The sequence below is a fragment of the Oncorhynchus tshawytscha genome, linkage group LG07 (assembly GCF_018296145.1).
Source record: "Oncorhynchus tshawytscha isolate Ot180627B linkage group LG07, Otsh_v2.0, whole genome shotgun sequence".
Taxonomy (NCBI): Eukaryota; Metazoa; Chordata; class Actinopteri; order Salmoniformes; family Salmonidae; genus Oncorhynchus; species Oncorhynchus tshawytscha.
The window spans coordinates 61,693,578-61,710,084 of NC_056435.1; the positions used below are offsets into that span (position 1 = coordinate 61,693,578).

General features: G+C 42.6%; 1 protein-coding gene across 3 annotated transcripts in view; it reads right to left on the bottom strand.

Moving 5' to 3' along the window:
- Positions 1-12,361: 12,361 nt before the first annotated feature.
- Positions 12,362-16,507, bottom strand: part of LOC112246238 (copine-9-like) — a 145,467-nt gene continuing 141,321 nt past the window's right edge. For all 3 annotated transcript variants that reach the window (XM_042324781.1, XM_042324782.1, XM_042324783.1), the window contains one exon: positions 12,362-14,867. In XM_042324781.1, the coding sequence (XP_042180715.1) occupies positions 14,596-14,867 (272 nt within the window). In that variant the 3' untranslated portion in view covers positions 12,362-14,595. The remainder of the gene's footprint in view (positions 14,868-16,507) is intronic.

Genomic DNA, 16,507 nt, shown 5'->3' on the forward strand with positions numbered 1-16,507 from the left:
CAATAGTGTCACTTAACACATCATGATAATGCAAAACACATCATCATGATGATGTGGCAAGTGACACTCTTGCTTTTTTTCTTGAAAGCACCAAGGTAAAATCACAATGTCAGTGATCAGATCAGAAAGGCGGAGCTCTAGAAAGATGCCCACCTTCCCAACATAGAATTCCGGATGGAATGACCATTTTTCCCCAGTCGGGGCTCCAGTCGGGGCCTCCTTTGCTTATGGCACACAGATTCCGGCTCTCCTGCTTGATGACTGGGAACGTTTCCAGGGAGACACCCAACTCTGACAGTGAACAGTTGTCAGCCAGAGCCAGTTCTGAGTCACTCACAGTCAAACCCAGCCGAGACTGTTCGTGGAGACCTGCCCGAATACCCGCCATGTTGCTTATTAGACCCGGAAGCCACCCAATAGGAGTAAACTGTGGAATGGATCCGGCAAAACCATATTCAAAAGCCCCTAATAGCCTTAATTTATACTCGTTACATTCATGTTATTATCATGGTCATGCATATTTTCTGAAAGCAAAATTAAGTACAGTATTTTTTACATGTTTTTATTAATTACCGGGGATTATGTTATTGACGACCACTAGGTGTCACTATAAGCTCATTTCTGGCCAAATAATTCTACAGAAAGTTTAAACAAAATGTGAATATTTCAAAGGAGAGACAAGACATCCAAAGTACTAATCTATTCAAATCTTTCAAATAAACAAACATTTAGTGGTCTACGATGTTTAAATGGTAACTTATATTACTCAGCCCTTCGCATGCATTACTACGAGGCCAACTGTGCATGCAACTCTTGATAGTCTACCTTTCTTGACACACACACACATATATATATATATATGTGTAAAGAAAGGTAGACTATCAAGAGTTGCATGCACAGTTGGCCTCGTAGTAATGAATGTGAAGGAAGTTACCATTCAAACATATATATATATATATATATATATATATATATATATATATATATATATATATCCCTGAGCTGACAAGGTAAAAAATCTGTCATTCTGCCCCTTAAAAAGGCAGCTAACCCACTGTTCCTAGGCTGTCATTGTAAATAAGAATTTGTTCTTAACTGACTTGCCTAGTTAAATAAAGGTAAAATAAATATACACACTACCGTTCAAAAGTGTGGGGTCACTTAGAAATGTCCTTGTTTTTGAAAGAAAAGCAATTTTTTTGGTCCATTAAAATAACATCAAATTGATCAGAAATACAGTGTAGACATTGTTAATGTTGTAAATAACTATGTAACTGGAAATGACAGATTTTTTTATGGAATATCTACATAGGCGTGCAGAGTCCCATTATCAGCAACCATCACCCCTGTTAGCTAATCCAAGTTTATCATTTTAAAAGTCTAATTGTTCTTTAGAAAACCCTTTTGCAATTATGTTAGCCCAACTGAAAACTGTTGTTCTGAATAAAGAAGCAACAAAACTGGCCTTCTTTAGACTAGTTGAGTATCTGGAGCATCAGCATTTGTGGGTTCGATTACAGGCTCAAAATGGCCAGAAACAAATAACTTTCTTCTAAAACTCGTCAGTCTATTCTTGTTCTAAGAAATGAAGGCTATTCCATGTGAAAAATTGCCAAGAAACTGAAGATCTCATACAACGCTATGTACTACTCCCTTCACAGAACAGAGCAAACTGTCTCTAACCAGAATAGAAAGAGGAGTGAGAGGCCCCAGTGCACGACTGAGCAAGAGCACAAGTACATTAGAGTGTCAGTTTGAGAAACAGATTCCTCAAGTCCTCAACTGGCAGCTTCATTAAAAAGTACCTGCAAAACACCAGTCTCAACGTCAACAGTGAAGTGGTGACTCCAGGATGCAGGCCATCTAGGCAGAGTTGCAAAGAAAAAGACATATCTCAGACTGGCCAATAAAAATAAAAGATTAAGATGGGAAAAAGAACACAGACACTGGACAGAGGAAGATTGGAAAAAAAGTGTTATGGACAGACGAATCTAAGGTAGAGGTGTTCGGATCACAAAGAAGAACGGTCGTGAGATGCAGAAAAATGAAAAGATGGTGGAGGAGCTTGATGCCATCTGTCAAGTGTAACGGATGTGAAATAGCTAGCTAGTTAGCGGTGGTGCGCGCTAAATAGCATTTCAATCGGTGACGTCACTTGCTCTGAGACCTTGAAGTAGTGGTTCCCCTTGCTCTGCAAGGGCCGCGGCTTTTGTGGAGCGATGGGTAACGATGCTTCGTGCTAATTCTGTTAATTGACTACAGCTCAGAATTAAACACCGTAGTACCCTCCAAGCTCATCAGCAAGCTGGAGGCCCTGGGTCTCAACCCTGCCCTGTGCAATTGGGTCCTGGACATTCTGACGGGCCACTCCAAGGTAGGGAAGGTAGGAAACAACATTTCCACCGTCAACACTGGGTCCTCACAAGGGCGTGCTCATCTGCCTGCCCCTGCCCCTGCCTGCCCCTAGGACATCAAATATATTTTTTGTTCTTCGAAGTAGCCACTCTTGGCATTCTCTCAACCAGCTTCACCTGGAATGATTTTCCCACAGTTTTGAAGGAGTTCCCACATATGCTGAGCACTTGTTGGCTGCTTTTCCTTCACTCTGCGGTCCGACTCATCCCAAACCATCTAAATTTGGTCGAGGTTGGGTGATTGTGGAGGCCAGGTCATCTGATGCAGCCCTCCATCACGCTTTTCTTGAACAAATAGCCCTTACACAGCCTGAAGGTGTGTTGGGTCATTGTCCTGTGGAAAAACAAACGAAAGTGGGACTAAGTGCAAACCAGATGGGATGGCATAACGCTGCAGAATGCTGTGGTAGCCATGCCGGTTAAGTGTGCCTTGAATTCCAAATAAATCACTGACAGTGTCACCAGCAAGGCACCCCCACACCACTACCTCCTCCATGATTCACGGTGGGAACTACACAATCTGAGATCATCCGTTAACCAACTCTGCGTCACAAAGACATGACAGATTGAACCAACAAATATCTCAAAATTGGACTCATCAGACAGACAGCCTAATATCCATTGCTCATGTTTCTTAGCCCAAGCAAGTATCTTCTTCTTATTGGTGCCCTTTAGTAGTAGTTTCTTTGCAGCAATTCGACCATGAAGGCCTGATTCACAGTCTCCTCTGAACAGTTGATGTTGAGATGTTTCTGTTACTTGAACTCTAAAGCATTTATATGGGCAGCAATCTGAGGTAATGTTAACTCTAATGAACTAATCCTCTGCAACAAAGGTAACTCTGGCTCTTCCTTTCCTGTGTCAGTCCTAATGAGAACCAGTTTCATCATAGCGCTTGATGGTTTTTGCGACTGCACTTGAAGAAACTTTCAAAGTTCTTGAAATTGTCCACATTGAATGACCTTCATGTCTTAAAGCAAAAATGGACTGTCATTTCTCTTTGCTTATTTGACCTGTTCTTGCCATAATAGGGACTTGGACTTTTACCAAATAGGGCTATCTTCTGTATTCCACCCCTACCTTGTCACAACACAATTGATTGGCTCAAACGCATTGAGGAGAGAACTTTTAACAAGGAGCAAGGTTAATTGAAATGCATTCCAAGTGACTACCTCATGAAGCTGGTTGAGAGAATGCCAAGAGTGTGCAAAGCCATCAAGGCAATCTCAAATATAACATTTTAATTTGTTTAACACTTTTGGTTACTACATGAGTCCATGTGTGTTATTTCATAGTTTTGATGTCTTCACTATTATTCTACAATGTAGAAAACAGTAAGAATTTTTAAAAAAAAACTTGAATGAGTAGGTGTGTCCAAACTTTTGACTGGTACTGTAAGTAGTTGGGATAATGGATTTTCAAGAAGCAAATAGTGCTTTCAATACAACTGGGTACTCGGGGGAAGTTGTCTTGAACACACTGAAGTCAACCATTTCCAGGTTGTTTTGAACACAGCAATAGTGTCACTTAACACATCATGATAATGCCAAACACATCATCATGATGATGTGGCAAGTGACACTCTTGCTTTTTTTCTTGAAAGCACCAAGGTAAAATCACAATGTCAGTGATCAGATCAGAAAGGCGGAGCTCTAGAAAGATGCCCACCTTCCCAACATAGAATTCCGGATGGAATGACCATTTTTCCCCAGTCGGGGCTCCAGTCGGGGCCTCCTTTGCTTATGGCACACAGATTCCGGCTCTCCTGCTTGATGACTGGGAACGTTTCCAGGGAGACACCCAACTCTGACAGTGAACAGTTGTCAGCCAGAGCCAGTTCTGAGTCACTCACAGTCAAACCCAGCCGAGACTGTTCGTGGAGACCTGCCCGAATACCCGCCATGTTGCTTATTAGACCATGCCTGCCCCTCATCCGTCTCCTGTACTCCCTGTTCACCCACGACTGCATGGCCATGCACGCCTCCAACTCAATCTTCAAGTTTGCAGATGACACAACAGTAGTGGGCTTGATTACTAACAACGACGAGACAGCCTACAGGGAGGAGGTTAGGGCACACGGAGTGTGGTGTCAGGAAAACAACCTCTCACTCAATGTCAACAAAACAAAGGAGATGATCGTGGACTTCAGGAAACAGCAGAGGGAGCACCCCCCTATCCACATCAAAGGGACAGCAGTGGAGAAGGTGGAAAGTTTTAAAGTTCCTTGGCATACACAGCACAGACAAACTGAAATGGTCCACACCCACACAGACAGTGTGGTGAAAAAGGCGCAAACAGTGCCTCTTCAACCTCAGGAGGCTGAAGAAATTTGGCTTGTCAACTAAAACCCTGACAAACTTTTACAGTGCACAATAAAGAGCATCCTGTCAGGCTGTTGCACAGCCTGGTACGGCAACTGCACCGCCCTCAACCGCAAGGCTCTCCAGTGGGTGGTGTGGTCTGCACAATGCATCACTGGGGGCAAACTACCTAACCTTCTTGACACCTACAACACCCGATGTCACAGGAAGGCCAAAAAGATCACCTAGGACATCAACCACCCGAGCCACTGCCTGTTCACACCGTTACCATCCAGAAGGCGAGGTCAGTACAGGTGCATCAAAGCTGGGACCGAGAGGCTGAAAAACAGCTTCTATCTCAAGGCCATCAGACTGCTAAACAGCAATCAGTTACTCAGAGAGGCTGCTGCCTACATTGAGACCCAATCACTGGACACTTTAATAAAATGGATCACTAGTCACTTCATACAATGCCACTCTAAATAATGCCACCTTAATAATGTTTACATATCTTACATTACTCATATCACATGTATATACTGTATTTTATACCATGTATTGCACCTTGCCTATGCCACTCGGCCACCGCTCGTCCATATACTTACATGTACATATTCTCATTCACCCTTTTAGATTTGTGTGTATTAGGTTGTTGTTGGGGAATTGTTAGATTACTTGTTAGATATTACTGCACTGTCGGAACTAGAAACACAAGCATTTTGCTACACTCGCAATAACATCTGCTAACCATGTGCATGTGACAGATAAAATTTGATTGTCATGCAAGTCATCTGCCACTATCACCTCATCTTTCAGCATCATAATGCCTCAAGGATCTGTACACAATTCCTGGATGCTGAAAATGTCCCAGCATACTCACCCATGTCACCCATTGAGCATGTTTGGGATGCTCTGAATGTACAACAGTGTGATCCAGTTTCAGCCAATATCCAGCAACTTTGAACATGCCATTGAGGAGGAGTGGAACAACATTCCACAGGCCACAATTAACAGCCTGATCAACTCTGCGTAGGACATGTGCCATGCTTCGTGGGGCAAATGGTGGTCACACCAGATACTGACTGGTCAACAGATATCTGTATCCCCAGTCATGTGAAATCCATAGATTAGGGCCTAATACATTTATTTCACTTGACAGATGTCCTTATATGAACTGTAACTCAGTCAAATATTTGAAATTGTTGTACGTCGTATTTATATTTTTGTTCAGTGTATTTAGGAATTTAGGAAGGACTATGTATACTAGAGAAAACAGTTTACCTATACAGTTGAAGTCGGAAGTTTACATACACCTTAGCCAAATACATTTAAACTCAGTTTTACACAATTCCTGAAATTTAATCCTAGTAAAAATTCCCTGTCTTAGGTCAGTTAGGATCACCACTTTATTTTAAGAATGTGAAATGTCAGAATAATAGTAGAGCGAATTATTCATTTCAGCTTTTATTTCATCACATTCCCAGTGGGTCAGAGGTTTACATACACTCAATTAGTATTTGGTAGCATAGCCTTTAAATTGTTTAACTTGGGTCAAACAGTTCGTGTAGCCTTCCACAAGCTTCCCACAATAAGTTGGGTGAATTTTGGCCCATTCCTCCTGACAGAGCTGGTGTAACTGAGTTAGGTTTGTAGGCCTCCTTGCTCGCACACACCTTTTCAGTGCTGCCCACAAATTTTCTATAGGATTGAGGTCCAATTGCTTGACTTTGTTGTCCTTAAGCCATTTTGCCACAAAAAATTAAATCCTTTTTGTTTCAATATGAACCCTTTTCTTTTACAGGTTAATATGTTTCAGCCATTTGAAAGACCCATTTGCGACCAAGCTTTAACTGATGTCTTGAGATGTTGCTTCTATATATCCACATAATTGTCCTTCCTCATGATGCCATCTATTTTGTGAAGTACACCAGTCCCTCCTGCAGCAAAGCACCCCCCACAACATGATGCTTCCACCCCGTGCTTCATGGTTGGGATGGTGTTCTTCGGCTTGCAAGCCTCCCCCTTTTTCCTCCAAACATAACGATGGCCATTATGGCCAAACAGTTCTATTTTTGTTTCATCAGACCAGAGGACATTCCTCCAAAAAGTATGATCTTTGTCCCCATGTGCAGCTGCAAACCGTAGTCTGGCTTTTTTTATGCTGGTTTTGGAGCAGTGGATTCTTCCTTGTTGAGCGGCCTTTCAGATTATTTTAATATAGGACTCGTTTTACTGTAGATATAGATACTTTTGTACCTGTTTCCTCCAGCATCATCACAAGGTCCTTTGCTGTTGTTCTGGGATTGATTTGTATAAAGGCACAGTCAACTTAGTGTATGTAAACTTCTGACCCACTGGAATTGTGATACAGTGAATTTTAAGTGAAATAATAAGTCTGTAAACAATTGTTGGAAAATGACTTGTGTCATGCACAAAGTAGATGTCCTAACCGACTTGCCAAAACTGTAGTTTGTTATTAAGGACTGTTATTATTGTCCTGTATGTAAACTTCCGACTTCAACTGTAGTTGTTAGTTTAATCTGTGGGGGGCGACAGTGTCTAGGAGATGGATCCATTTAGCCTCTTTTCGTAGCAAGAAATGGTCAAAATCACCCCTCTCTCATTCCTCTGCATTTTCTCTATAGCCCAGATCTTTAGTTCATTGACAGTGTGTTGGTGCTGAATAAAGTGCCCTGCTAGAGGGTAGTTCGTGTCCTTGCATCAAATAGAGCTTTTGTGTTCTGTGATGCGTATTCTCAGTGCGTGTGGTCATCCCGATGTATAATATGGAGCCCGGGCACTGGATAGCGTAGATTACTCTTCAGGGTGATGGGCTATTGGTTTTTGGATTAGGAAATTGATTCTGTTTTTGTGATTGTGTGCATCAGGATCAGTGTGCGCATGGGTAATGGCCTATAGGGAGTGGGAGGCAGTGGCGACCTGTCAAACAGTGCTTGCCTGTTTTGCATGTTATTTTGGCGCTAATACTTGTCACATACCAGTTTGCAAACAATGTAAAAAATTTATATATCTTTGAGGTAATAAAACCACATACAAACATGGTCTCTTTTTTGTTTTCTTGAGTAAGCCAACTCCAAAATACAGATGTTTCAGCCTAGCTCAGTGCTTTCTGTGGTGGTGGGGCAAGCCAGAAGAAAATATGGAGCGTTGAGCTGTGATTGTCTGTGTTCTAGCCCTTTGGGTGCTGCCATAGAGTTACATTAGAAGTGCCCATCCAAGAAGGCTCAAGGTCATTGGCCACAGATAAAATGACGTCAAATCACGTTATATGTACAGTAGCTTTGATTGGACTGATCATGTCAACATCATACTTTCAAAATCTTAGCTAGCAGTCATCATCATGAATCAAGTCGACAATATACTGGCAAATCCTTTTTAATCCTTGTCATATGAAGAGAAATTATAGATAAAACATATCGGTGCTCATCGGCCATAAACATTACACAACAAGTTGGAAATCACAAATTCAATAATGAGTGGTTTGGAAGAAATCAGTGACAGTGGCTAACTGCAAGCATTTCAAAGCAATCACTAGCCTGTTATTCAGTGGAGTGGCTGTGTGGTCCGAAATCTGGGATTAAGTTTAAAATGATAAACATTCAACATTGGTCATGCTGTCAATGAAGCATGATTTGAGCCGCGCTCAAAACAACTGTTAACTCGGAACTGCGAAAACTTGACTTTAGTGAGTTCAAGACAACTGGGAAGTCAGGAATAAACTAGCTCCAACTGGGAAAATACTTTTTGAATGGACATCCAACTCGTAATTGTAATTCTGGCCTCTTTCTAGAGCTACAACCTGAAGATCAATGACGTTATCATGATTCAACCTTGTTTTTTTTCTCAGTTCCCAGTTGTTTTGAAAGCACCATCAATTCAGAGAATGCCAGACTTTGATGACAAAATTTGCCCACAAGAAGGATCGCCACGCCACCTTCCTGTTCAAGTGAGCACAGTACAAAAAGGTGAGTCCAAAAATGTCTTGTACGTTGCTGCAGAAATGATGTAATATGCCAGGGAGATATGTATACTGTAGCTAAGAAAGTAATACTAAGTTTATGTTGTGTAGTAAGATGTTAGTAGCCCATGTGCATCGCCCTAATAAGAAAGAAAGAATTGCAACGTGTAACGTCTGCTTCCAACTCACACCCTCAAACACATAGATCCCCTGAACGCAGATCACTTTCCAGCCCACACCCTCAAATACAGATACCCTGAACGCAGATCACTTTCCAGCCCACACCCTCAAATACAGATACCCTGAACGCAGATCACTTTCCAGCCCACACCCTCAAATACAGATACCCTGAACGCAGATCACTTTCCAGCCCACACCCTCAAATACAGATACCCTGAACGCAGATCACTTTCCAGCCCACACCCTCAAATACAGATACCCTGAACGCAGATCACTTTCCAGCCCACACCCTCAAATACAGATACCCTGAACGCAGATCACTTTCCAGCCCACACCCTCAAATACAGATACCCTGAACGCAGATCACTTTCCAGCCCACACCCTCAAATACAGATATCCTGAACGCAGATCACTTTCCAGCCCACACCCTCAAATACAGATACCCTGAACGCAGATCACTTTCCAGCCCACCTTCCAGCTCACACTCACAAACACATAGATCCCCTGAACGCAGTTCACTCTCCAGATCCAAATCACCTGAACTCTGATCACCTGTTCACACACCTGTTTGTCATTTACACACACTATTTAGTTCAGTTCTTTGCACCCCATCACTGTGAGGTATTGTTTGTTTTGTGACACACGTCTTTCGTAACGCTGGGTTTCCTGTGATTTACTCCTCCTGTGTATGATAGTTTTTGTCTGCCTCACTAACGAAGCATTTTGCCTATTCCCTGCATGTACTTTAGCCTATCGGATTTCCTGTTATCTCCCGGACTATGTTACTAGCCTTTTCCCTGCCTGTACTGTTGCTCTTTTGGACCCCCTGTGTATGACCTTCTGCCTGCCCCTGGACTCAGCTACCTGCCTCCTCCTGTGTATGACCTTCTGCCTGCCCCTGGACCCAGCTACCTGCCTCCTCCTGTGTATGACCTTCTGCCTGCCCCTGGACTCAGCTACCTGCCTCCTCCTGTGTATGACCTTCCTGCCCCTGGACCCAGCTACCTGCCTCCTCCTGTGTATGACCTTCTGCCTGCCCCTGGACCCAGCTACCTGCCTCCTCCTGTGTATGACCTTCTGCCTGCCCCTGGACCCAGCTACCTGTCTCCTCCTGTGGTCCTCTGCAATAAACACCTGCTGTGCACTGCGCTTGAAACCAGCTCTCGGTCTCCCCTCGTGTTCATTACACAACGCTGCTGAGTTTTTCACCCTCAACCGTTTCCTGTGTGTATCAAGAATGGTCCACCACCCAAAGGACATCCAGCCAACTTGACACAACTGTGGGAAGCATTGGAGTCAACATGGGCCAGAATCACTGTGGAACAGTTGACACCTTATAGAGTCCATTCCCTGACGAATTGAGGCTGTTCTGAGGGCAAAAGGGGGTGCAACTCAATATTAAGGTGTTCCTAATGTTTTGTCCACTCATTGTACAGTCTATGGTCAGCATGCACACTAATATACAAAAACATTTTAAATGCTTGAAAGTGTTGGTCAATGTATGACCAGTAATGTCATTAATATATGACACCTATAAATGTGTTAATGTAACTAGATATGGTGTATTTAAGTCTCTGTATTACAAATTCACTGTGAGGGCTTTCTCTAAATTTCACAGATTACCATGTAGGCCAATTGGTCATAGAAGTAATAGTTACGGACAACAGTAAGGGCAGACATCCATCATGCACAATAATAATGAATATGATGATTTCTTTGGGGAAGTGAGATGCACTATCCAGGTCACTGACTTTTCTTGAAACAGGATTTTGTTAATTCATAGAACAAATATAATCTACCAACTTTTATACTGAGATGAGGCTTAATAATATATCTTTATTTGATTTCTAAGCTAAAGATATATAAAACAAATGTACAAACTTACAAATAGGTTTTGACCAACACAAATGGACATGGCATGACATTGATATACATTTATAGAGTCATTTAAGAAAGAAAATCTGGAGGAAGACTGATCACATAATATTCTGTACAGGAACTCCGATATATTTACATTAGTTATACTTATAAGCAAAAGCTACACTGAACACAAAGCCAGACAGTCATGCTTTATGCTAAAATGTTCAGCAGGTGATGTGAGGTTGACTTTATAACACTGTTACACACATGCACTAAAAACGGTCTACTAGAAATCCATCTACTATTTAAATGTTCTATCATATTTTGGGGTTATTATATTGGCAGTTCCTGTATACTATACAGTGTACAACAAAGAACATTGACAAAATTCAATACACAATCCAGTCTCGTACAAAACCAACCAAGCACAGAACACTCGCCAAATAGGAATGTTTTAGTCCATTTCAAATGTGAAGAACAGTTATTTTTGACGACCACAACCATCAGCAGTGTGTCGACTAATCAGGTTAGCATGCAAAATAATGCAATTATGACTTCATTGAATAATATAAAAATAGAATCCTCCCGACACAAACACACGTGGGATTATGACATAATTAAGGCCACATATCCATATCTCTTCCTGAGTCCTAAGACAACTCTTCATACTACTGTCCATCTAATTCTATAGCCAGTGCTTGACTTGGATTGAAATAGGTTCCGGTACTCAGCTCCACAATACTTTTTAGCTAATGTTTTCTAAGAGTAACAGGAGCTCAAGCAGTAGAACATTTGACGTGCCGATACTCAGCTCCGGTGAGCTGCTGTCCAAGTCCAGCACTGGTATTGTCTCTAGTTGACTTCCTGTCACAATGCCCCAAATGCTTGATCGTTTCCCTAAAGTTTGGTCTCAAAAGATTCCCTCATGGTTTCTCTCTTCCCAGGGTATCTAAGGGCCACCCCACAATCTTTCCAATATATGGTTAGGTCCAAGCACTCTCCTTAAGTGCTGTGAAAATGGAACGGTGACATTTGGCACCGACATCAACAAACTATTGTTATGCAATTTACTAACAGAGAAATAAAAAAAACTGCAAGAGAAGCCATGTCCGTTGTTGGCACGGTCAAAAATGTTACGGTAAACTACCACTATGTAAGAGAGAGTGAATGAATGGAGAGATGGGAACAAAGGTATGTGTGTGCAGTGTATGAGAGAGAGAGAGAGAGAGAGAGAGAGAGAGAGAGAAGAGAGAGAGTGAGAAAGAGAAACAGAGAAAGAAAAAAGAGAAACAGAGGAGAGAGAGAGAGAGAGAGAAAGAGAGAGAGAAAGAGAAAGAGTGAGAGTGAGAAAGAGAAACAGAGAAAGAAAAAGAGAAACAGAGAAAGAAAGAGAGAGAGAGAGGGAGAGAGAGAGAGAGAGAGAGAGAGAGAGAGAGAGAGAGAGAAAGAGAGAGAGAGAGAGAGAGAGAGAGAGGGAGAGAGAGAGAGAGAGAGAGAGAGAGAGAGAGAGAGAGAGAGAGAGAGAGAGAGAGAGAGAGAGAGAGAGAGAGAGAGAGAGAAAGAGAGAGAGAGAGAAAGAGAAACAGAGAAAGAAAAAGAGAGAGAGGGAGAGAGAGAGAGAGAGAGAGAGAAAGAGAGAGAGAGAGAGAAAGAGTGAGAGTGAGAAAGAGAAACAGAGAAAGAAAAAGAGAGAGAGAAATCAAACAAATCACAATAGATGCTTGAATGCAAAATAAAAACTTTGTTTGAATGATCCCTTCTAGCCAGGCATTTCTCAAAGAACAAAGGCATAATAAAAAGACTAGTACAAAAAAGAATGCATTACATGCATTGTAAACAAACTAGTGTAGAGCCTATGAGCCCAGCCAAAACAACAATGAAAATATAGACCCATATCTCAGAAACCAGAGCTGTGGCGGAAATAAATCATGCATACATTTGCTATGTAAAGCAGCCATTTCCAACTCCCTCAAAACAGGCTGTGGCGAGGGACCACACTTCTGAGAAGAACTTATGCTGAGGCCCCTTCTCTTTCTCTCCTCTTTCCAGAAAAAAATGGATGGACTTGGTGACCGTGAATCGTTGATGCGTTCTTTGCTACATCTAAGCACTTTTGTTCAGCGAGCGCATGCCGAGTCTTTCTGAAACTAAACAGGAGCACGCTCCACAGATTTTGAAAGATGGAGCAGGTTTTCCCACCATTGACCGACCACTTCATAAATGATTCATTTTTTAATCACCGGGCAAAAGCTAGGAAAAGTTTTAATTTGGAAGGAGGAAATCAAGGACAAGTTTTAAAATAGCTGACTCGGTACTGTACTAATAAAATAATAATAATTTGGTGGGTGCTTATTATTGTCCTATTTTATACATGTGACTTAGACCTGTATGTGTGAATTGGAAATGTGCTTTTTGCATATCCCAACTCCCCCTGAGACACCCTTGGAGAGTGGGGTCACAGCCAGGTATATTCAGACCGATGTTTGGGCCACAAATAACCTGTGCAGGGACATCAGACGACCAGTTGTATGGTGGATGAAAAGAAACGGAGGTGGGAGTATTTCAAGCTATGCTCCTTCTCAAGCCAATTTCAATTTACGACCCTTCATTTTGAAGATGAAGGCTTTTCTCTGAACAGAAGTACGCAATTGGCAGCTAGCAGGCCCTTGTGACCAAAGTTATTTCAATATTTACACATTCTGTCTCTAAATGTATTTTCTGATCTGAAATATAGCCATCCATAGGCCATACTAATTAACATATACATTTCAACACGTGGAATATATCAGGAATATATTTTTTCAAGAAGTAACATTCAACTACCTATAAACATATAGTGTGGACTGGCATAGCACAATATATTCACTATTCAATCAACCCCTGGACAAGATGAACCAGTCCTTGCAAAAATGTTGTAAAGATATATAAACACAATGACTCCAGTTGCTGAGGCTGAGACCACAACTGTCCAGATGCCATATTGTTTGGGTCTCCCTCATTTTGAGAAACTCAACCAAAAGCCTCCAGAAATGCCCTGAGTAGACACCAAACATGAAGATACTGTGTTTTTCACTTGTTTTGGATATTAACTGACTTTCTGCAATGTTTATAGTGTCATTATACACATGAAAAATATACATTAGCCAGAGAGGGGTCAAAGTAGAATACTACCATGGCAACCCAAGCGGCCAGTTTGTTGCTGTTTTTGTTTCGGACCACAAGAAGATGCTGGGATGAAACACTCATTGCATGCAGAACTAGAGAGGCATAGGAAAAAAGGTGAACATCGATCTCTCTTTATGTCCGTCAAAAAGTCCACAAACTCTTGCTTTTTCTGACGTTTAACTGCGACCGATCCCTGAACCCTTAAATAAGAAATAAGCTAAGGGTTAGGTAAGGGGCTGGCGACCGCGGAGGCAGTTCCAACAGTTCTCGACCCAAAGGTCACGCTGCATTTGACCCCCGTTGAGCTGTAGAGTCGTTACATCACAGCAGGGGGGCTGTGTCCACCAGGCAGGACATCGCTACGGCAGTGAGATAAAAGAAGAATCAGGAAAATAGCTGACTTCAACATGGAAGGAGCGGTAGTGAAAAAGCTTTCAGTGCTATTGCAGTCTACCCCTCTGACTAGGACAGCAACTGCCTGTGTGTATGTGTGTGTGTGTGTGTGTGTGTGTGTGTGTGTGTGTGTGTGTGTGTGTGTGTGTGTGTGTGTGTGTGTGTGTGTGTTCATGTGCACACCAACTGCTTCAGTGTGTCTCTTCAGGTATTCGCTACAACTGAAAATGGTCCAAACCATGGCCCTATGGCCCTAGACCTAAGACCCCCCGACCTCTGACACCACCGCACCCAAACCCCACATTCAGATGCACAGGTTGTTGAGTCCTAGAGGGGCGGTAGTGGTGGTGGAGGTGGGCAGGGCAGGCTGGGGCCCGATGTCTCTCGTTTTCATGAAACCCAGCAGCTGCTCGGGGATCTCTGCCAACACGTCCTTGGCCAGCCGTGCCATGCTCAGCACCTGGTTGCCCTGGCGGTCAATATAGTCCCGGAACGGCACAAACTGGACTATATCTCGCTCAGCAATGCGCCCCTTAGAGGACACTCTGACCTCATCACCGTCCAGTTCCTCCATCGCTACAGAGCAGAGAGAGAGACAGAGAGCGTCAGAAACAGAGAGAGAGAGAGACAGAGAGCGTCAGAAACAGAGAGAGAGAGAGACAGAGAGCGTCAGAAACAGAGAGAGAGAGAGACAGAGAACGTCAGAGTCAGAGAGCGTCAGAGTCAGAGACAGACAGACAGACAGAGAAAAAGAGAGAGAGAAAAAGAGAGAGATAGAGAGGGAGAGACATACATAGTCAGAGAGAGGCAGAGGTAGAGAGATAGTCAGAGAAAGAGAGAGTCAGAAACAGAGTGAGAGGGTCAGAGACAGAGAGAGTCCGAGAGAAAGACAGTCAGAGAGATCCAGAGAGAGGCAGAGGCAGAAAGAGACAGACAGATAGTCAGAGAGAGAGTCAGACAGAGAATCAGAGACAGTCAGAGAGAGAGAAAGAGTCAGAGAGAGCAAGTCAATGACAGAGAGAGTCAGAGATCGAGGAAGTCAGAGTTAGAGACAGAGGAAGAGAAATGGGACAGCAGTAGGAAGAGAGATGGAATCAGAGTTAGAGACAGAGGTAGAGTCAGACAGAGATAACGACATATAGCTCCAATGTTAGACAGAATGTTATAGGTGCTTTTAATGTGTGCTGGATTTGTGGTAAGTTTGGCACCATAGGCCACTTTGCTTGCCAAAAGCTCAACTAATAAAATAATATTGGGGTAGACATAATCCTCTACGTAAACCCCACCAAAAAAAAACATATTTAAAGAAAATGATCCTCAAACTTCAAACTAACATTATTGGGACTGATTCTAAAGCCACAATGTATACTTTTTATTACATGTTTTAAAATCATCACTGCATGTCTAATAAATCACTGTGTGTGTTTATTTAATGAAAATAACTCAATTACATTTCAGATCATTTATTTCCCTGAACCTCCTTTTGCCCTTGAAATGCTCAGTCTGACCATGTGGGCATTAGGAAACAAATTTGAAGATACACAACCCTGATTGACTGATAGGATGGTCTAGAGCCCACCCCCTTCCACCCCCTTACCCAGAATAACTGTCATTGGTTTATTACAATCAGATCAGATTGTGACAGCATGATCTGGGAGAAGAAAAAAAACATCCCACCTGAACAGGCTCCATCCCAATTTCATAGTATTATGGAAATATATTTATTTCATATTTTAAACAGGACAATCACGTTTTTAACTGTACTACCCCTTTAATAATAATCTACGGCATCTATATTAGGAAGTCTTGTCTGAGAACGTACAACTTCCTAATATGGATTCCGTAAAATGTCTAATAGTCTAACCGCCTATAACACCACCGGCCACCCTAGACCCACCTCAGTTTGCATACCTCCCCAACAGGTCCACAGATGACGCTATCACCTCACACTGCACACTGCCCTATCCCATCTGGACAAAAAAAATACCTATGAAAGAATGCTGTTCATTAACTACAAATCAGCATTCAACACCATAGTACCCTCCAAGCTCATCATCAAGCTGGAGGACCTGGGTCTCAACCCTGCCCTGTGCAACTGGGTCCTGGACTTTGACGGGCCGCACCATGGTGGGGAAGGTAGGAAACAACATCTCCACTTCGCTGTCCGTCAACACTGGATCCCCACAAGGGTGTGTACTCAGCCCTCTCCTGTACTC